At 41.4% G+C, this 22,361-nt stretch overlaps 1 protein-coding gene and 1 long non-coding RNA gene across 20 annotated transcripts in view; one reads left to right on the top strand and one right to left on the bottom strand.

Annotated features, from left to right (window-relative positions):
* The window catches only part of foxp1b (forkhead box P1b), a 164,954-nt gene that overhangs the window by 67,963 nt on the left and 74,630 nt on the right, over positions 1-22,361 (top strand). For 18 of the 19 annotated variants that reach the window (XM_083532779.1, XM_083532775.1, XM_083532773.1 and 15 more), the window contains one exon: positions 12,044-12,213. In XM_083532779.1, coding sequence (XP_083388905.1) covers positions 12,055-12,213 — 159 coding nt within the window. In that variant the 5' untranslated portion in view covers positions 12,044-12,054. Of the gene's footprint in view, positions 1-3,992; positions 4,061-12,043; positions 12,214-22,361 lie in introns of those variants that run through there. The other variant, XM_083532786.1, reaches the window with a different exon arrangement.
* Positions 18,964-22,361, bottom strand: part of LOC310722429 — a 36,499-nt gene continuing 33,101 nt past the window's right edge. Inside the window, exon 3 of the long non-coding RNA XR_014532373.1 lies at positions 18,964-19,614. This is a non-coding gene — a long non-coding RNA (uncharacterized lncRNA). The remainder of the gene's footprint in view (positions 19,615-22,361) is intronic.

The raw sequence follows: 22,361 nt of genomic DNA, 5'->3' as shown, positions 1-22,361 counted from the left end.
CCGGTGTCGCTCGAGATCAGGGGAAACGCAAGGAAGGGACATGGCGCGAACCATCGTCTTCAAATGTAACCTACGCCTACTGCTACTTTAACATATCAGGGGAAGATGAAGGAAAATATACAGCTCAACTTTCTGCACACAGACCAAAACATGTACAGCAGTATTGGATGATCAGGGCAGTTTGGTGTAATAGAGGAGATTTGTGGTCGTAGCCCAATGAAATCGACTAAAATCTGTGTTCTCATTAGTCCAGTGGGTTTATCATGAGATAATGTTGAGAGGATTTGTAAGAGACAGAATTATGGGATGTTTTCACCTCTCTGAGCTTTTACAGAGTTCCCTCTGCCAGTCTGATAATAATAATGTTAGTAAGGAGAAATCTGTGATAGAGCCGAGGTGTTGAAATAGCTTTTCTTTTTCTTTTTTTTTTTTTAACCTTTAAACTGTAGTTTATAAGCTGTTAGATACAGCACTTTTGCTCACCCTTCACTCTCTCTCTCTCTCTCTCTCTCTCTCTCTCTCTCTCTCTCTCTCTCTCTCTCTCTCTCTCTCTCTCTCACTTGCTTGCCCGCTCTCTTCCTCCAGATCAGGCGTGAAGTGATTAGTGTTTTATTGATTAGCTCCCAAAGTGGCAAGTGTGGGAAATTACACCTTTGATCAGAGCATGTATGGGAAATGAAAGCTGAGGGGGTGAAGGCCTTCCCCGTACACAAACACAAACACGCACACACACACACACACACACACACACACACACACAAACACACACACACACGTCAAGCAGCTGTGTCAGGAGTTGTTGTCTGTGCGGTGGGTTCAAACAGAGCAGTTCGTCATTGCCCTCCCTGCCGAAAACACATATTTGTTTTGCCTGTTTTCATTCCGCATCTACACACACTGATTACAGCTCTTCATTAGCGAAAATTGGGTATTTGTTTTAAACTTTCACCAATCACTTTCATATGCTAATTACGGCGTAATTTAATTTGAGTCCCCGTAATGATGATGCCATTAATATGGACATAAACGATGCTGTTAAGCGGAGAGTAATCTCATTTGCATACTGTACATGCCAGTAAATTAGAGGTCTTTTTGCTGCTCGGTTTCAGCTCTAATTTTCCACCCCTCTTCACACACACACACACACACACACACACACACACACACACACACACACACACACACACACACACATACACATACACAATCTCTCTTTCTCTCTCTCTCTCTCTCTCTCTCTCTCTCTCTCTCTCTCTCTCTCTCTCTCTCTCTCTCTCTCTCTCTCTCTCTCTCTCGCAGCTTTGTGCCTAATAACAGGGCCTCGTTGTTTGATGTTCGAGAGCTGAATCTACACTCCAAACCAAGTTCCAGTGTGTAACGCATAAAGCGTCCTCATTATCACCCCTGACTGCGCCTTTCGTATTCTCACATGGAATTTATTATAATTTTTTTTACTTTATTGCACGTTTATTCCTTTTTTTCTGCTTTTGTGTCGCCACCTCTTATTTCCGTGTTTGTGTTGCCCTGGTGTGTAAGACATTAAAGTACCTGAGCAGCTTGCTAGTTAGTCTATCTCTCGCTGACCATCGTTTTGATCACAAAGAGCGAGATTCGTGCGCTGTGACGCGAGTCATACACGGCAGGATCGAGCACACGTTTCTCTAATTTCTTTTTACCTTAGCGTGAAGGCGCCAGCGCCGTAACGCGTCCGCGGTACACTGTACATCTTAATTCCCTTTCATCTGTAGTCCTGTAGTACTCTTTTTTCATGGGAGATGGATCGGGAGGGAAAACATCGAACGCATCTTTCTTTCCCGAACGTAAGAACTCTACAGTGGCTCTGGCGCACATTCCGTTTAGCAAATGGCATCCTTGTTAATAATGACCGAAGGCGAGTTCAAATGAAGCATTCATTCACTAGCTTTCTATCCGAGGCAGCCGATTTCCCTTTTGCGTCGCAATAAAACGGCATGTCTCCTGCGAGCGTGCCTCTGGTTTTCTTTTGTATTTTACAGAAGTGAGCGCGGGTTTTATAGACTCCACGCCGACAGCGTGCTTGCCCTTCAGAGCGGATGCTTTCCTGCTATTTTGGCCCATCAAGAATATTATTTCCCCGCCAACCAATTTTCTCTGTTCGGCTCTAATTGGCTCCATAAATCTGGTGGGGTGGAGGAAGAGGGATGTTTCGGTGTCTCGGAGTGTAATCCTCACCCTTATTTACCAATTCATTAAGATTCATTGATGCGGGCTGGGCCGAGAGGAAATGACAGCATAAATCAGGGCTCCGGCATAATGACCCTAATCAGACGGGAATTGCACAAAATGTCATGATGAACTATGTCCTTGTGTTAGCGCCCACTGTACGTTGTCATTGGACTTGCTTTATGGGTGCGAGGAGGCTTCCTGACACGGGCTGTATTTAACACAACAAAAAAGAGCTGTTAAAAAAAAGCAAAAAAAAAAGCAGATGTGGGATTCATACAAGCCATCACAGTGTTTTGCCCTTCGTTGGCTTTTTCCCTCAGTTTAGCTGCTTACTAAATGATGTGGGTGTCACATCATATATTAAAGGGTGTCACTTCTGCAGGACCACAGCACCGGAGAGGTTGTTTGTTTGTTTGTTTGTTAAGTCATTGTTTTTTTTTCTCTCTACAGAAACAACAACAACAAGGAGAAAGTACAATAATACACTTGTATGTGTATCCCTCCGAATGACACCCATGCAGTAACCCACCTTCCTGAATCTCCCCCAACCCCCACATTAACCCTTTCAACCCAAGTTAAAATATACATTGAAATAATGATAAGAAGAAAAGAAGGTGGAAAAATTTTACGTGGGAGAAAGAAAGAACGAACGAACGAATGAATTAATGAATGAGCGAATAGATGAATGAATGAATGAAGATAGTTGCCTGGTGTTCATACTGAAAGGAGGATCTTGCAGCGGTCCATGTGTTCTAAGGAAAGTTACATTTGTGGTTTGTTGAAACATTTTATTGACTGTGACATAAAATGGTGTAGGTGATTGCATTTAAACCGATTTGTCTCTCCATACATTCTGATTATAACAATCAAGTCGGAGAGTCCATATTTTTTCAAAGTACGTCATTGTTTTTTCCAAGTGCGATAAAAATGTTGATAGATCCTCTCATTGAATTTTATTGCATCTAGTTTCAAGAATAATATCGGACCACGCATCCCCATTGAAGCCCTAGGTGGTTTTGGCGAGCTCCATTCCAGCACCATCCTTCTTTTGTGCACCTTATTTTAAAACTCATCAGCTGTAGTCCATGGATTGAATGTGGTGTGTCGAAATGGGCATACACAACAGTATTTCTGAAAAATGATCTAAGTGTTTTTTTAAACCTGTTGCTGTGTCATCAACTACATACACCCTATTTAGAAGAGGGGGTTTTTAGTTCTTGTCTATGAAGACCTGAGAGGAATGACTCAAGAGGTGTTCCCGCTGATGTTTAGCTCTTACTGCAGCAAACGATTCCATCCTTCAAATATACTGGAATTTTCTAAACACTTGTTTACGTCCATAAGACCATACACTGCTTGCGAAACAGTTTGTTCCATAGAGGAAGCCGTCCGTCCCGCAACCAACCCCCCACCCCCAGACACAGTCACACACTCTGAATTGCAGTTTACACACATGAATCTCCCAAGCAGAACAATCAGGTTCACGTTAAACATTAAAAGTAACTATTCGCCACCAGATAACCATCCTAACAAACCAGGAGTCGCATTTCCGCGTCATTATTTGTTTATGAAGGTTAATGATTGTGTCAGGCAATCAATGGGCCTCTTTATCTCGTTGTGCGAGCAATTGCAAACAAACAGCTGAGAGACGGGCACCTGCACCGGACCTATCACTTTCAGCAGCGCTTTTCACAAACAACCCACTGTTCAGTATCATTTAGGTGATAGGGCAAAGCAAACCGCCCTGCAGCTCACCACGAAACACACTGCGAAAATGTTACATTCTCTCCTCAAGTGGGTCCTGAAGACAACCGAGGTGTAAAATAACCCAAGTGACTTTGCACTGCAATTTCAGGTAATCTGTTTTGGGTTTTTTTTGTCGTTTTTTTTTTTCCTTATTCTTTTTCAATGAGGAAATTCCTGTGATGTGCATTACTTGCATGCTCATCTTTGAAATGCTCCCCTATCAGTCATCATGTGAATGTTCCCGCATTGTTTGACGTGCCAGTATGCCACCATTCTTGTCAACCTGGTTTTAAGACAAATGGTTCTCAGCCTGAATTACACTTTTTATCAATTTATTATTCCTTGAAATTAGTTGACACCATAGCTGTGCAACTGGTTCCGCCTACTGCCCAAGACGGTGTTACTAATAATATCTTCCCTCTGATACGCTGGTCCCGCTGTATTAATTAGAGAAAGTGCGTAGAATTTGAACTTTGCTTCTCGAGAAAACACAAGTGGCATATTTCCAACCCCCGAAAGTAAAGCGGGAGGGTTCTCTGTATGCATTTAATGGAGCCACGATCGAAAACGGCACAACTGTAAACGATATTATACAATAAGCAATTGGCGCGATCTCACCGGACGCGGATGGCGGCTGTTTTTATTTCCAGCTTGTGCGTGTTAATTCGACAGCTCAAATTCTTTTTTAACCCAAAGAGCTGCAGGGAGATTGACTTCGAGGCGTCGTTTTTATTTCTCCCAGAATGCACCGCTGCCGCAGGAGCGAATGGCCGCGTCCTCTCCGCTAGGGCGCTGTTAATCCCCAGTCGTGGGCAAACAGCAGTGATCAAAGTCACTTGAAGGAGAGCGGCTCAGGAGTACACTGTAACCCTCTTGCGATTCGAGTCCCACATCCTGGACTTGCCATTCCTCCATTAAAACTCATTAGTCCTTCTCTTATTTACCTCAGTCTCTGTTGGCTGTTGTGCTAAAAATACCATGGCCTGCCTTACTTTGCTACGTTTCATTATTGTCCCATCGCGACGGGTTTCTCGCTCACGCGCCCGTCTCTCTGACTCGTACACCGGCATAGATTTATGGTACAGAGACAAAAAAACCTATCTCATCTCCTGAAATTATGTATCTATTTAGCCTCTCCCCTGGAGTTGCGTGTCTTCACCCAGCATTTTTACTGTTTATTTCGATGGGCTTGCGGCGTTGATAATAGGTCTGTATTTATATGAATCACGGCGTGCGACGTTACAGGATGTTGCGGCCCTGTTTTGTGTAGATGCGCCGTTAATACATTCGCGTCTAAATTTCACGCATGAGGATCCTATTACGCACCTCTCAATGTGAAATAAATATGTGCACAGCCCCTCAGTCATTTGTTTCTTGCCTCTTCAAAATGCACATAAATGGATTTGGAAGGCTAAATGAAATGAGCGCAGGGAGCGAGGCAGAGAGAAGCCCGAGCACGGCAACAAGAGCGATGCCTCATATACAGCGATATCTACAGATACAGCGAAAGATGAAAAATTCACAGATCGAGCCACTTCCTAAACCGTGCTAACGTGTTGGAACAAGGTCTCTAGTCATTATCATTGCATTGTTCATGGCCACAATGCGAGAGGTGAACAGTGTCAGCCTTTTTTAGCCAACTGGCTTTGATGGATAAATATAAAAATTTGAAGTAAATGACATAATATGCTAATAGCACACTAGTGAAGTGCACCTACTCTCGAATGCTCTTCAATTTTTATTGCTGTTTCATTAAGCGCCCGTTAGAATCGCATGGCATGTTGCAGCAGAAAGGCAGTTTTGCACTTTAGAACTTTCTGACTTAGTATGTATTAGCACCAACGTTCATCATTTGATACCGTTTAATATTTATAACTGCTTGACAAATAAGGCGAATGATTGTCACCGCATTTCCCAACTTAAGTTGAACCCTCGACTAAAGCAGAGAAGATAACCTCGGCTTGGTTGTCACTGGTGCAGATCACCAACAGCTGGGCTTTGCCACCGTTAATGCCTCTTCAAATGTCAGGAGAACGACTGTTTGTTTGCCTGCCGTTTCTCCCCCAGCTGTTTGTTCTAGAAGGGCCATGTTTACATCAACCTTGGTTCTCCCAACAATCTCTCTCTCTCTCTCTCTCTCTCTCTCTCTCTCTCTCTCGCTCTCTCTCTCTCTCTCTCTTCCTGTCTCGCCCTTCTCTCAATCCTGAAGTATGTTTGCATTTAGACCTGCCCTCAGTGTCACCTATGCGACCTGTTGATCATTCCACCTGGTTAATGTTAAATTGATCTTTGCAAGAAGACGTGTTTGTTCATAAACACTAGGGGAAAAAGGCGCAAAAAAAAAAAAAAAAAAAAAAAATGCCTTTTCCACCCTCCCCTTTGTTTACCGTAACCATGGCAGCAATCAGTCATTAAACAAATAGCATGCTTTGTTTGCCAGAGCAACATGGCCTAGTGTTGGCCCTAAAAGGGTTGAAAGCAAACTTAAGAAGAGAAGGTGTGTGTGTGTGTGGGGGGGGGGGGGGGGGGGGGGGGGGGTTTGGGGGAGAGAAAGATTCAAAAATAAAAATCTACTGTCCCACCTGCCGTGAAACACAGTTATCGCCTTATCCGGTGAATTAGATACACGTGCCGCGAAGTCTCCGCTTCTGTTTTTTTTTTTTTATTTGGCAGACTCTTTTATTCAAAGAGACAAATCCGAACACCGAGTTGTAGTTACACAGTGAGGGGACATGAGGGGCCATAAATGCATTTGATCAACAAGGGCCCTCAATGATATCACCAGGCCAGCAGCACGAAAAAAAAAGAGAGAGTGCTGAGCGATTTTCAATCCTAATATTCAAGTGCTCACACAAGAGCTGAGGCTTTAGCCAGATTGCTCAGAGTTGGCTGAATTTGTTTAGCCATTGTGGATCTACAAAGGCGAAGTACCATGCTGCGAGGGTGTCACAATATGCGTTCCGCATCCTGAGACTCTCAAGTCAAGTAAAGTCGAGAGTCAAGAAGCGTTTATTGCCATTTCAACCATATAAAGCTGACGCGGTAAACCAGACCTGAACCCTGGCGCTACCTAAAACAACATAGAGCTACGCCACACCACGCATGCTCTTCGTCCCACACTGTCTTGTGTTGTGTGTTTGCACTGTCTTTTGTCTGCGCAAACACACAACACAAGACAGTGTGGGACGGATACACCAAACACATAATAGCAGCGACCAGTAAACCTACTGTATAAAGAGAGAACTATAAACAAAAGTGTATTTCTAAACATAAACACAATGTTTAAACAGCACACACAGCAAGAGCAGCGATCAAGAGTATGCACAACAGCATGTAAACAGTTATAATACGGTTATAATATAAAACCGCGCCGGCGTCTCCAGAAGACATCGGATGTTTCTTGTGGCGTGGATTTTGACTGTTGAATTTAAACATCCTTTATTCTATAAAATACTGGTAGGTTCTAGTGCTGATGGTCAGCGTGCGGTGTCCAGCGAAGCGACTTTGATGGCTAAACAGCTGATAGCGCTTTGCTCCGAGTGGTACGCCGCCCTGTGACGCAGCACGACCAGCAGCACCGTTTGCTCTCAGAGGAAGTATGATGGTAGTCTTTTCCCTCCAGTAATCAGTGTCGTATGTTAGGGAAGAACTGGCCGGCGGGTGGAAATTTGGCCAAGGGTGAATTGTGGAGAAAAGTCAGGGGAAGTTTACACGTAGTTTTGTGTTGTACATGTGCAGCCCTGAGCGTTTCAGAGACGATCATGGCAGTTTGGCGTTCAAACTGCTTAAAGAGGTATAACGCGTTGCTGGGGATCTTTGATCTTTCTTTATTCCGTTTTTTTGTCGGTTCATTTTTACCATTCGTGTGGAACGAATACACGTTTTTTATTTTTATTTATTTATGTCGTAGCCAAAATGCAGCTGCACACACCAGATGAAAAAAAAAAAAAAAAAAAAAGACCCCCAAAACAACCTGGGACGCTCTCACACCTTTTCATTGCTGTTGTGATGTCTGGTCTGTCAGCCAAGCTGAACCAAAACAACGGCCTCGGAGTGTCCGGATGGTTTTGTCTCTGCCTTTTGTGTCTTCTTATCCAGCGTTTAAGAATGCAGTGCTTTTGTTGAGGTCTGCTGTATACAAGGAGCTCGCCGAGTGGAGCCTGTAGGAGCAGGTGGAGAGCGGGAACGCGCTGAAATCTCCAGGATAAGAAACTCCTAGATGCGGGAGGGAGGGAGGGAGGCTTGCTTTCTGTTGCTTACATACACATACACACACACACACACACACACTAGTAGAGTAAGCACACTTGTATAGGTTTCTTATTACAGATCTGGGAAATTGCCACACCTAAATTTCAGGAAGTGAAAAGTAGCCTTTAGCTGTTTTTTTTTTTTTTTTTTTTTTTTTTAATCAATACACACACACACACACACACACACACACACACACACACACACACACACACACACACACACACATTTATATAACTTTCAATCCAATAGCTTGTGATTGTCTTTGTTTTCTTGGTTTTAATTGAGCTTTGGTCAGAGGTGACTATCATGTGACACTGTGTGTGTGTGTGTGTGTGTGTGTGTGTGTGTGTGTGTGTGTGTGTGTGTGTGTGTGTGTTTGTGTGCGAGCACACACATGCACTTTTACTGTACAGGCCGCATTAAAGGAACTCTGAAAACATCAACAAACAAAAACTTTGACCTTGCATTGTGTGCTGTTTGTTCCAAACATTTGTTGTGTTTTGCAAGCAGCCGTTCCGCCCAGCGAAAGCAGTCAGCAGATGATCGACGTCTGTTTCACACTTGACTGCTGCCTCTGCTAATCTTCTGGAATTTCCATAATGCAGAGTACTTCTTGTTTTTGTTGGTCCTTTTCATAAGGCTTGACATGCTTTGTAAACAAACAGTCCTGTTTCTCATGAACCCTTTGTGTTTGTTTGTGTGTGTGTGTGTGTGTGTGTGTGTGTGTGTGTGTGTGTATGTGTGTGTGTTTGTAAGAGAAAAAGAAAAAGAGAAAGAGAGAGGGAGAGGGAAAGACTAGGTTTTTGTTTTCTTTTTCAACTAACATTTGCACACAAGCCCTAAATAGTCCCACATAATGCCCACATTTCTGTTGAACCTAAAAGCACGACGAAATGTTTTATTGCGGTTAATTCATCAGTTAGCAGCACTTCATTGAAATCAGCTCAATAATACGAACGTCCTCACCCAGTGCTTTTATTCGTCCGCCGTTCGGAATATGTGGAAATGCCTTTCCACAAGGCCTCTTTCATTGCTATCTGTTTCATTCTTATGATGGATAACACACTTTTGGTGGCGATATTGCGGCTTTTAAATTATTTGGTGGCATAAGTTAATGAGACGCTAGATTTATGGCTTTCATTTGTTTGTCAATTCGAAAATTAATTGGGTGTTAATTTTAGCCGGCCCCGTTCGGACCCAGGCGACACGGACGCATTACTTTGCATTCATTGCCGCTTTCCTTTTCTTCTAGCGTGGGTCACTGGTTCTGCATGCATTAAAACTCCAGCCCTTTTTCCTGATTACTTTTTAGAGATGGCACCTTTTTTTTCTTTCTTCTTCTTCTTTTTTTTTTTTTGTTGCAAAATTTACACCCTTATCTCATAATTATTCAAATTCAGCATGCGGCTGAGTGTGTGCAGCCATTACTGCCCTTTATGGACGCTCCTTCTAGAGGAGAGGGGGGGGGGGGTGATGGAGATGAACGTGCATTCATTTCTGCAGACAGATTAGATTTCGATGTGAAAATTCGACTTAGGTGGCAAACGCCTTTTGTTATTCGGATTTGTGCTCATGCCGGGTTTTGCTGCTGGTGTCGGGCCCGAGGTTGAACGCGTGTTTGTAATTGTCATGTGGCCACGTGTGTATCACAGATTTTTTGCTCTTGTTTAACAGATGCCTTAATTCAGCATGGCTCAGGTTCTGAAAGAGACAAGCCATGGCAGCTCGCACGTCTGGAAAGGATGAGAGAATGAGAGAGAGATTGAAAGAAAGAGGGATAATCAGGGAGAGAAAAAAAAAAAAAACACCGGGCGCACTCTTACCCATAGATTAACTGCTACGCATATAAGTAAATAGCTGCCTGATTATTTGTTGTTGCACACTGGAGGAATAGAGAGCAGTACATCTGTAACCAATAAATAGGAATGAGCAATTCGGTCAATGCAAAGAAATCCAGTAAAATACCTTCAATTAATAACTTTGTTTTATGAAATAATAATGTTATAAATTTCCAGAGAGCTTTTACACTGTTACTACTGCAGTCTGGTGATTGAAGGACTTATTGTCCTTTTGAAATGTTTATAGTTACAAGCGATGTTACGGAACACCTCTTAGATAAGCTCATTCATGTTTGCACTTGAGCTATGGCAGCTATAAACAGTTGTGTAATTGCCAGCTTTACAGACCCCATGTATTATATTTCATGAAGAAAAAACAAAAACAAAAAAGATGTTACCAGTTGCACTGAAAACTCTCCACTGGTGGAAAACTTAACCAAAGCTCTTCCAATCACATCTCCTAACCGAAAGCTTACAAAATGAACACCACCTTTTTATTAACTTCTGATGAGGCTGAGTCTCTGCTATGCGAGGCACTTTGCATTACCTGTATGGTACCTGTATGTAAGAACCATCGTATATGATAATGAGCTCATTAATATACGGCTTTCATTCCTGTTACAAAGAAATGTGCCGCTAGAAAAATTCCTCCCCTGATTAGAGATTTCAGAGCTGCAGTATAAATGCTATTGTTTTTTTTTTTTTTCGACCCTTCAAATATGTAATACTTAATATTTTCCATTAGCGGTGAACTTTCGCAAGTGATGTTAGTAGTGTCTGAAGGAGTCGTAATGACAGCTGTGATTTCTTTTTATTTTATTTTTTTTAAGTACTAAGTGACTGAAATGACTGCCACTCTCCCAAGAAGTACATTAACATTAATAAGATGTGGTGCTTCAAATCTAAATTTTCTTCCTCTTTTCGCCCACCTTTATGATTGGAGCCTTGTGTTTTAAGGGCATTTTCTTCTGACCAGCATTAATAATAAATGCAATTGTTCAGGCGATCTAGAACCTGAAAGAGGTTTGTATATGAGAAAATGAATATGAATTTATATACTTTTCAGAAATCCAGTCTCGTATGCATATCTTTCTTTTATTTATATATATATACACACACACACACACACACACACACACACACACACACACACACACACACACACACACATGCATTGCCAATTTTCCGAATAAAATGCATGTCTTTGATGAATGAAATCTCAGCGACACGTGACGTTGATGTAATGGATACATTCTAAATACATTGGCCATAAGTCCGGATTGTTTGCCGCAGCTGGTGCTTATTTATGTTCAGGCTGGGACTCTGGTGTAAACTCAACAGCTGCGATGCAAATGTTTGCAGTACAGTTTGATTTGGGACGACTTTCAGGCGAGAGCTGTCAGCCATTAAAAAGCCATCGAGGCCGCGGTTCTTCTGGGAGCCATCCGAGTAAATATATCCATTTCAGTCGAATGTGTTTTGTTTGCGAGCAAGTGTGTTTTCTTGGGCTCCTCTGCCGAGACTTGCTCTAGGGTTGTGTTCCTGTCCCTCATTTTCCATTTTCTTTCCTCCCCAACCACCAGGCAAAAAAGAAAGAAATGGAGAAACAGAAATGAGCATTCGATATCACGCAACCTGCCCTTTGTTTTCGGTCTGGACACTCATGGATGTGCCATCAAGAAGTTTGTCACCGTGTGGGAAAGTGTGCGTGCGTGCGTGCGTGCGCATGTGTGTGTGTGTGTGTGTGTGTGTGTGTGTGTGTGTGTGTGTGTGTGTGTGTGTGTGTGTGTGTGAGAGCGAAAGGCTCCATGTATGTCTGTGGGTGGAAACCATCAGGCTAAAAAGCAAACAAACAAGTCCAGTCCTACTAGGAAAAGACAGGAAAATCAAGTAGAAGTACAGAGGACAAATGGAGTTTGCTGAGCGGAGCCTGCTGAACGGGAAAAAAAATATTTAGTTATTTTAACAGCTGTGCCTTTTTCCGTATCTTTTCATCACAGGCCTTTAAGTCATGATGCAAGAGGCGGGGACAGCGGAGGCAACGAGCAACGGAACATCCAAACAGAACGGGGTGGCAGCTGAAGGCGGGCTACGAGACATCCGATCCAAGAGCGCCACACCTTCGTCTGACATCACAGCCGCTAACCTCATGACCCTTCAACAGCAACAGGTAATTGTGATTCATCTTGCACAAGCGTGACCGTTTCCAATCATCCGGCTTGTCCACTCGGTCGCAAACTCCCTTACTCACCTGTCTTTTATTAAGCCTTGTCATCGCCATATCCCTCTCCCTAGTTTAAAGTGCCCATTAATATTTCAGCATCCCTCCTTCTCCAGGCGCATAAACACATTATTATGATTATTTATGTATACTGAAGGTGTGTTGAATTTTTTAAAACACTCCGAAGTGCTCTTTTGGCAATTGTGTGTTTGCTTGCTGACGTGTTTATTCTAGCGCAGTAAAATAGTAATGCAGAAGCGTAGGTGCGGTGGAATTTTGGGAGCTCTCAACAGAAAGCGAGCCGCCTGTCCAATCAGGCGATCTGGCCTTTTCAAGGCCCGCCCCAAAAATGTTTTACTGTCACCACAGCTTTTTTGTGTTGACACGAGAGCTGGCCCGTGGACAGCACAGACGAAAAAGGACTGGCGCTCGAAAAGATCAGTGCGTGGCATGCTATCTGTGCCCCAGGGGCTGATGGGAGTTGTTGTCAGTGGTTGTTTGGTCATGATGGAGCGACGCTGTGATGTAGCTGTCAGTCAGCATAGAAATGGCTGTCCGTAAACACAAGGGCAGAGGCTTTGCTTTAAAGCAGAGAATGACTATGGTTTTGAAAAGCTTTACATATGTTTCGGTGTCATGGTTGCCGTCTGATGCCAACTTCATGGCAAACTTTGAAATATCAAAATATAGACATTTCGGGAGCTTCAGAAATGAATTACAGGGACAAAGCTGTAAGGAATGCATGGCATCTGATTTTATATCAGCACCAGGAAAACCTCTCTGTATATTATACATTATTGTATATCTAAAAGATTGAAGCACCTTATGAAATTACATGAATAAAATAGCAAAGTTCCAATTTGGGTTGCTCCGAAGAACTAGAATATTTCATCATCAGACCAAATATGACATTACAGCTGATTACAAATCTAAAGTTCCTAGCCACCAAATAGTAGTCTTAATCCTTTGTGATTAGCTGTCAGACCCGCCCATCGAATGGCCGAAGCCGAATGCACAAAGCCTCGATGTTGGCCGCATGAAAATCACAGCCATGCTGAATTCATTAGTGCCGTCGTCACACAAAACCATGGATGAAACTTCAATAACTGCGGGCCACAGTTGAGTAAACAGTTGCGCTGAAATTTTATTCCTGTTGACTTTTCCTTCGTTCCCTGCCAGAGGCGCGTTCTGATTCGCCCGACTAAAACAACAAGACTTACAGCTTTGATGGATGTGAGTGGAGAACAGGGAAAGAAAGAGATCTGTGGCTGAACCAGAACATGGCGCTGAAAGAGAGAAAAAAAAAAAAGACCAGATATGGAACTGTGATACATTTCAGTTAAGTTTTTGTTACGGTAAACACAGATGAGATCATCAGCCATCAGCCGGAGATCTGCACATTTAATCTTTCTGGTAGAAGTTTTACGGAGTAGGAGATATTGTCTATATTCAAACTTTTATATTACGATTCCAAAAAAAAAAAAAAAAATGTATATATATATATATATATATATATATATATATATATATATATATATATATATATATATATATATATATATACAAGTGTTTTTTTGTGGAACAGTTTGGCGGCGTTTTATTATTATTTTTAATATGATTGTTATTATTATTATTATTATTATTATCATTATTAAGTTTGTGCTCTTTTGCTGGTTTTGGCGGCTTAAATGAGTGTGCTTCACTTATTTTGGTGGAATGACAGTTAAGAAAGAAGGATTTTCAAATTCAATTTGCTTCGAAAATATGTGTGTGTGTGTGTGTGTGTGTGTGTGTGTGTGTGTGTGTGTGTGTGTGTGTGTGTGTGTGTGTGTGTGTGTGTGTTGCTGCGTCCTGTTAACCGTGCTGCACTGTTTGTATCACCCTCGTCCACATCAATAAATACAACAGATTAAGTATGTTCTCGGTATGAGATAAAAGAATTAAGAGTGAAAACTCTGTTGTGGCTACTAAAGTCTTAAGACTTAGCCTACGTGAAACAGAGAACATCTGTACAGGTTATGCAAAAACCACCGTTGTGGGTATCCAAACTCATGCACTGTCTGCGGTTTTATATTCATGTATGAATGCCCCAATCACAGCCTTGTAGTCTTTTTACCCAGAGTTCACTCAGCCACCACGTCCACGATGTCCACTTCCTGTACAATAAGATCGTATTTTTGGTGAATTCCAGCCTAACCTTGTTTCTGCACGCAGTGCTTTGAGGCCTCCTGAAGCGTCTGCTACGTGCAGGTGATACACGCCTCCATCGAAATTCATCCGAATCCATACAAAAACATTATTATGATTAAAACAGCCGCTTTTCATTTGCATAACCGCATCCTCAACGCCGCGAGCATACCAATAGAATCCGACGTCAAATTGCCACTTCCCGTGCACTTCCACGTCCTCTCTCGTGACCTGCCTTTAACGCTTTACGTTCAGACTCGCTCTCGAAAGATGATTTCAGAATCATCGAAAGATCCAATAACTCTTAATACTCCCACATACGTGAAGCTGTAAAAGTGTGAAATTGTTTTCCTTCCGTTGGCGCTGACATGAAGCGCATTGTCTAGATTAAGTTCTTGGACACAAGGATTTCATTCTCTCGTGATGTGTAGTGATTTATTTACTTTTTTTCCTATATTATTTTTTCTATATTATCAAACGCAGTTTTTGCATCTTTCAAATGCCCTACAGAAACCATGAGAGCCAAATCAGACTCCATTACTATGCAGTAATGTGTAGTGACGAAAACACACACACACAATAGGAATTTGGAAATAAGCTATTAAATATAGTTAAGATGTCTTTATTGAGGAAGTATACCATGAATCTTTTATATGTGTTTATAATGAAGAAGCCACGCCTAGGGGCAAAGTGTCTGTGTGTGACCAGTGCATGCCATTCATTTTTGTATTTCTCTCATTGCCTTTATTTTTCTGCACGTTAAATATTCGCGGATTAATGACCATCATTTAAAATCATCTTTAAAAAAAATTAAAGGAGAATTATTCTTCAATATCAACATATACAATAGTAATAGAGAATTTTATTGATTTTAAAACATGCAAGCGAATGGGTGAGCAAAGGAAATCCTTTTGACATGACGTTGCAACAGATTTCGAATTATGTATATATTCAATCCCAAATTTACCAACTTTACCAGCTTCACTGATGCGCACAAATCCTGAAAACCGTAAGACTGATAGCTTTTAGTGTCTGTGAATCGAAGATGAAATGAGTGTATTGCAGATTGAGAATATGTGCTATATCCTAAGTGTGTAATAAGTGACAAACATGTCACATAAATATATGTAATACAGTTTTAATATATTTTACATGAACATTTCCCCCTTCAAGTGACCAGTTTTGGTTTAGGCACACAGCTCAGCATGAGTTATGTCTAATGCCTATAGAGGTTTACCAGGCGATCATGTTTCTGTTTGATGGATAATAAAATAGACTACAGAGTTCCCCAACCACCAGGTCACCAGGAAACACTTGCTACTGAGTATTATGTGACATGACATGGTATTTTTCGTGCGATTTGTCCTTTGCCCGCGATCTGTACGCCTGTACAAAAGGTTGGAGACCCCTGGTGCACTATATTCCCATTTACATACTATAAAGTTTCTTTCCTTTAATATTCTGATTAAGCTTTACTTTGATTGAGTTTTGGTTGATTTGGATTGCACTTTTTACTGTAGGCATTGTCACAAAGCAGCTTTACACACTAGGGGAAGATGCATATCTCTAACGATGGATAACGATGAATAATGGATTATTAGGATGCACATAAGTGTAGTCAGAGTTTAGTTTATGACAATCCCAGGCTTTGTAATGAGCAAATTTGTCATATTTTTTGACGCTGCAGTTAATAACCAATCAGTGCGGATAAGAAGGCGGTCCTGCTCACCTGGCAATTATTTTGCCGCCTCTCTAAACAAGAGGCTTCAAAGACTTTTCTGAGTTGTCTTTGTGGTATATGCAGCGCTCTGTAAGGTATAAGACAGGCAAGTGATGAACTGAGAAGACTCTAGTAGTCCACGACACACTTCTATTTATATATTTATATATATATATATATATATATATATATATATATATATATATATATATATATATATAGGGTAAATATATAGGGTAAATATTTAAGTATATATTGCCTTTTATTCACTATTATGGCTGTTGTGTTTGTTTAGTTTGCAGATATTTTAATCATTTGCTTCTAATTTGCTAATGAGTATCTGACTAGTCCATTATTCGCTAGTTCGCTTAAAATGTGTTGATTGGTCATTTGCTGAAACTCCACTGTGCCGATTTTATTTTCTTTTTTGGGGGGGAAACCTATAGAAAAGCTCAGTCGACCGTTTATCTTCCAGATTCATAAACTAATAAGCTCCAATTCCTGTGAGAACATGACAAGGAAGAAAGAGAAAAAAAAAATCCCACAAACCTGGAGCTTGGCATATCATCAGTTCTTGTTAGGGAACATAACTATGAAAGACAGTGCTCATTAATACATATGGAGGATAAAATAATTGTAATCTGTTTGATCATCTCAAGCCTGACGGGGGAATTTATCTTGCCACATTAGTTAGATCGGGGGGGAAGTGGACCATAAGCTTCATTTAAACATCTCAATACGTAAGTCTAATCGCTAGCAGCACTCTAAAAATATATAAAAAAAAAAAATAATAATAATAAAAAAAAATCAAGGCCCTTGTTAGGAGCGTGTTGGGGGAAAAAAATGTTGCCATTGTTTGTTGAGCCTGTTAAGACTGGCACTTGTTGGCATTTGTTTACTTCATGATCACTCTGCGTTTGCTGGATCGCCAAATGTTTGTCTTTAATATACCAGCAGTCTCATAAATCATGATCTGTCTGGCCGCAAGCGAGGCCCATCTCCAGAACGATTGAGTTGCGTTATAAATTCAGTGTGAAGCAAACAAAATTCTAAAGGGTTTGCTAATGGAACAATTTTCCCACAGTTTTTTTGAAAAAAAAAGTAACCTTGTATTGTGGATGCTAGTAATTAGAATTACTTACCGATAACGTAGTCGTATAACACAGCATTCCAGACTTCATCTGGCCATTACGCTGTTTGCGACTAATTGGAAAATCGACTAATGATGGATAGGTTCCAGTTGGCGAAAAATTTATGTAGCAGAATTCAATTGAGATGTCCATCTGCACTATGTGCACACATAGACACCTTATTTACACCTAGGGGCAGTTTCTTATAGCCAATACCCAATACGGGAAACCGGAGAGCACAAGGAGAACATAATCGTTACACTGAGAGTCAGGACAACTTTACATGGTTAACCTCTGTGCACCCTGGATTTACAAAAGATTATTATTATTATTATTATTATTATTATTATTATTATTACATTTATTATTACATTACATTTCAACACAAATAATATTGCATAATTGTTCATTGCATATGTTTTTCAGTTCCTTGTCCACTGCACACAGCAAAGATGTTTTATTCCTACTGTTGTTGATTTGAAAGCGGGATGCATTCTTCTCTTTATGTTCCAGCTGTTAGTTCTTTTTTTTTCTTTCTTTTTTTCTTTCTCATGTGACTTCTTTCACATTTTTGATCTGCTTTATTCTGCTTTTCAACTGGTTTGACATTGCTTATATATATATATATATATATATATATTATTTTTTTTTTATTTCTGCAGCTGGTGTAAAAGTGTAAGTGACTGGAATTTCCCCGTTTAAGATACACACATCCTCACCCCGGCCACGTAAGCACGTCACCACGAGACACCACCAGAAGCCGAGCGTATCACAAATACATCGTCTTGCACAGGGTTACGCAAAATAGTCCAAAATCTGAAGCCCTTTTTTTTTTTTTTTCAGATATCAAACTTTATGGTGCCAAAGGCAATTCTGGCATGAAGTGAAATATATGCAGATCCTGTAATGACTGCACTTGGTGACTGCTTTTCAAAAGCTGCTTTTGTCATGCGCACCCTCGAGCTATGAGAGAACTTGTGGTTTTCAGCGTTTTCTTTTGATGAGGAAGTGAGGATGATGCGAATGATAAAAATAAAATGAAAAAAAAAAAGAAACAAAACAAAAAAAAAGACAAACAGACTTATCATATGCAACAGCAAGCTTTTTTTTGTGGTGTTTTGTGACTTTTTTCCCCTTCATTTTGATGCATCTGCAACAGAAAGCATATGCGTGTGCAAATACAGACAACCTCTGCAGTAAGAAGGAAGTGGCTTTTTTTTTTTCTTTTTTTTTTTTTTTTTAAGGTTGATGTAGGATTTAAAGCTTAGGGTTGATGACTCTCTAAACGCATATAAGATCACCTGTAATTAGAGTGTAGCAAATATGCCAACGCTCATACCGAGCTGTCATGAGCGAAATGACTGTACGAGAAGGTTTCTGTTGTCTCTGTTGCATCTCTCACAGTCTGATGATGTATGAGCATTTCTGCTGGTGCATTTTTAATCGCTTGCATGCTCGAGCAAACTGTTGTTGACTTGTACTTATGGACTGCCAGTAATCACCCTGAACTCACACGCACGGCTTTTGAATATTTAATAGCAGCGCCCTGCCTCATCACAGACATCTTTTAATGAAGTTTGAGGGCTTGGAAATATCCATCCAAGCCCTGTGTCTGCTCGTCCCAACATATTCCATCAATATCAAAAGTCAAAAAAAAAAAAAAAGACAGACAGACAGACAGACAGACAGACAGACAGACAGACAGAAAACAGAAAAAACAAGACAATGGATGAATAATTGCTTTTTTTTTTTTTTTTTTTTTTTTGGAAGGGCAAACCCATTGGAGTTTGCTTTGTCAGGCTCATGGATGCTTTAGCTTTGTTACAAATTACAAGATAAGGCAAGGCAATTATGATTTTTTCCCCCCTCCTTCTCTTCGTCCTTGGATGAGTGCAGTTGTCTGTGACATTGCATCTCGAGATAGACCCAAAAAAAAACAAAAAAAAACGGTTGGCTTTTTTTTTCTTCGCCTGCAACACTTTGAGTTAAAAACTGGACGGAATGGCACACGTCTTCCATTATTCAAAAGTGTACATGGTGCTTTGTAGAAGGGACGCGATGAACAGAGAGAGAAAGACAGGGCGAGAGAAAGAGAGACCCAGATAGACGCGTTCACTGGTGAGAAGCCGATGGAAGACAGATGAACGGAGCGGAGAAGCCGGATTCAAATAAGATTCATGGATGTCGCCGTGGCATTCCGCTTTCTTGCATTCCTCCTCTGTGCACTCGTCCTCTCAGACATCTGCTTGTAAACTCTTACAGGTAACGCTGTCCGGTTAGACTGCGATGGCAGGCTTCCAACTTATTGCAAATCTAGACAACAGGGATAAAGATCAGCGTTATGACACTGCATATTGCCTCAAATTGCTTTATTGGTAAAATGATAGTGCTTCCTCCAATTTCAATAATTTTCTGGAATCCCTTGTTGAACGGTTTAATTGTGTTATCACCCAACTTGCAACATCTGTCTTTATACTGGAACAGATGACAGTTTTATTACAGGGTGAATTTCTTTGCTGCGTCTGCCAATTGATGGGCAATCTGATTCATAATGGTGGCGATGCAATGGAAATTAAACATTAAGGGTGCTTGTATGTAGAAAAAGGCGAGCAATAATTATTCTCCGATGAAAGGGAACCTGCAGCGTGTCACAGAATACTCCATCACTCGGTTTTCCCGTGGAGAACCAGGCCCTTCGCAATTTCACTATATTGCCTTCTAATTGTGGCACGCAATATCTTCACCTTTTAAAGCGCTACTTTCATCCGAGCTCCAGAAAGTGGCTGCGCGCTCTGACGAAACCTGGCAACCCGCCCCGTGTTTGGGGTCTCGCTTTTCACAGCTAGGGCATCAGAGATGATTTATTATCGAGTCTAGCGCCCATAAACCATAGAGTGCTATGATGATGTGCAGGTTATATATGTGTACGCAGGGGCCGATGGAGAGAGTTTACTGCGCCGTGGGTTAACATCCTGTTTACAGTAATTCATGTACGAGTTGTTTGACAGTGAGGTAAGGAGGGTGTCTGGGGCCGTACAGGAAAACCGGACCAAGTTGCTTTACTAAAGGCTGCTGCTCCACACCGCTAATGGATTTCAGGTCAAACGGTCAGCCGACGGAAAAGTGGCGTAGTGGGAAGAGAAAGAGTGTGTGTGTGTGAAAAAGAGAGGGACTGGTAGTGTGTTAATGCGAATGATCTGTGTGTAGAGGTCTTTTTTTTTCTTTTTTTCCCAAAGATCTGTTGCCTGTCCCATTGTTCTACTTCCCATATTTACATAGATGATGTAAGCTCTCCCTGTCTCATTCTTTCCCTCCTTCTTGAAAAAAAGGTGTGTGTGTGTGTGTGTGTGTGTGTGTGTGTGTGTGTGTGTGTGTGTGTGTGTGTGTGTGTGTGTAAAAGAGAGAGAGAGTGAGAGAGAGAGAGAGAGAGAGAGAGAGAGAGAGAGAGAGAGAGAGGGAGAGGAAGACCTCCCATATAAATGATGCCTGCTATGCTGGTACCATTAGGAGCATGAAGCACCTCTCATTGTCTACGCAGAGCGGATGGGCTTTGATGCAGTAAAGAGGGGAACTGTAAACTTGGCGCAGGTGTTTTAGGCAGCTGGAGGAATGAACTGTTGTCGTTGTTGTTTTAGTATTAGATCACTTATTCGAAAGGACTCGAAAGCCCATTATGGATGCAGCCTGTGTTTCTTTTTTTTCTTTTTTTCTTTTACAGTCTACTATACACTGTACACTATATAGGCATTAGTATTGGGACACCTGAATTTTCCTGCCACATGTGATTTTTTTTTTTCTACAAGCTGTTACCACAAACTTACGTACGCTGACTGCACCCCAGGCCTCCTCACCCTACACCAGTTCCAGATTTTACTAACACCCTTGTGGATGAATGAGCTCAAATTCCCACAAGCACACTCTGAAATCTAGTGTAGCATCTTCCCAGAAGAGTGGAGGTGATTATACCAGCAAATGGAGACGAAATGTGGACTGGGACGTTGAAAAAGCACATCAAAAAATTCATGTTTAAACTTTTGTCCACATAATAGTTGAGTCACAACAGGAGAAGACGACTTTTCTTTTAGATGTTTCCCTGCAGCGGAACAATAATAACAGTTTGTGAAAAAAAAAAACATTTCTGTGGCAAATTATTAGGGGCTCAACTTAAAGATGCATGAATTGTCATGGGAATCGAGGCGCTTATGCATTTTTAATGAGCTTTTGACTTTTGGAAAACTTCACCGAATTAATATGTATCGGGGAAATTCTTTTTTTCTTCTTCTTTTTTCCACCAGGATCGAAAACTTCTGGGTAATTAATATTCATGGACTGTGCATGTTAACATCCCCAATACAAATGCCATGGAGAGCCAATTAACATAGAATGAACCCCGAGGAACAGGGACGATAAGGGTTAAACGCACCATTGAAATGAAAGCCGAGCCTTCCCTAACATTTGAAAAGCTCTGATTTGTTTTAAAATAATGTTTATGCACCGTACACCTGCCCGATTAAGGCATCTCCGAGGATCCCCAGAGACTGATTCGAGCAAGTGAGCTAGGTTGAGTGTGTGATGAACAGATAGAAGATAAGTGGAAGGGTGGAGCAGATTTTGTGGATTTGTTTGTGGATGGCGTGTGTGTGTGTGTGTGTGTGTGTGTGTGTATGTGTGTGTGTGTGTGTGTGTGTGTGTGTGTGTGTGTGTGTGTGTGTGTGTGTGTGTGTGTGTGTTTCATTAATCATAGACAGTCTCAGTAATGTGAAAGTCCTGTTGTTGTAGCTGCTATGTGTTATTCATAAAGTCTTGATGTGGGACAGGTGAAGTGTTGAGTCAGAGGGTTGTGGTTCAGCTCTAATGCCACACAGCCAGTGACAGAGCAGAGATTTGTCACTGTTGATGCAAACCCTTCGCTGCTGGCAATCTCTTTCCTGTGCGCACGTGTGTATGGTAAACGTTCTTTGCGGCCAAAGGTTTGCGGACAAACAGGCCTGCGTCGTAATGCCCATGTGCATGAAGCGAGATAGGAAGCCTTCCCAGAATAGAGGACGTCATTACAGCAT

Source organism: Silurus aristotelis (genome assembly GCF_946808225.1).
Source record: "Silurus aristotelis genome assembly, chromosome: 2".
Lineage (NCBI taxonomy): Eukaryota > Metazoa > Chordata > Actinopteri > Siluriformes > Siluridae > Silurus > Silurus aristotelis.
This window is presented reverse-complemented; position numbering and strand designations above follow the sequence as displayed.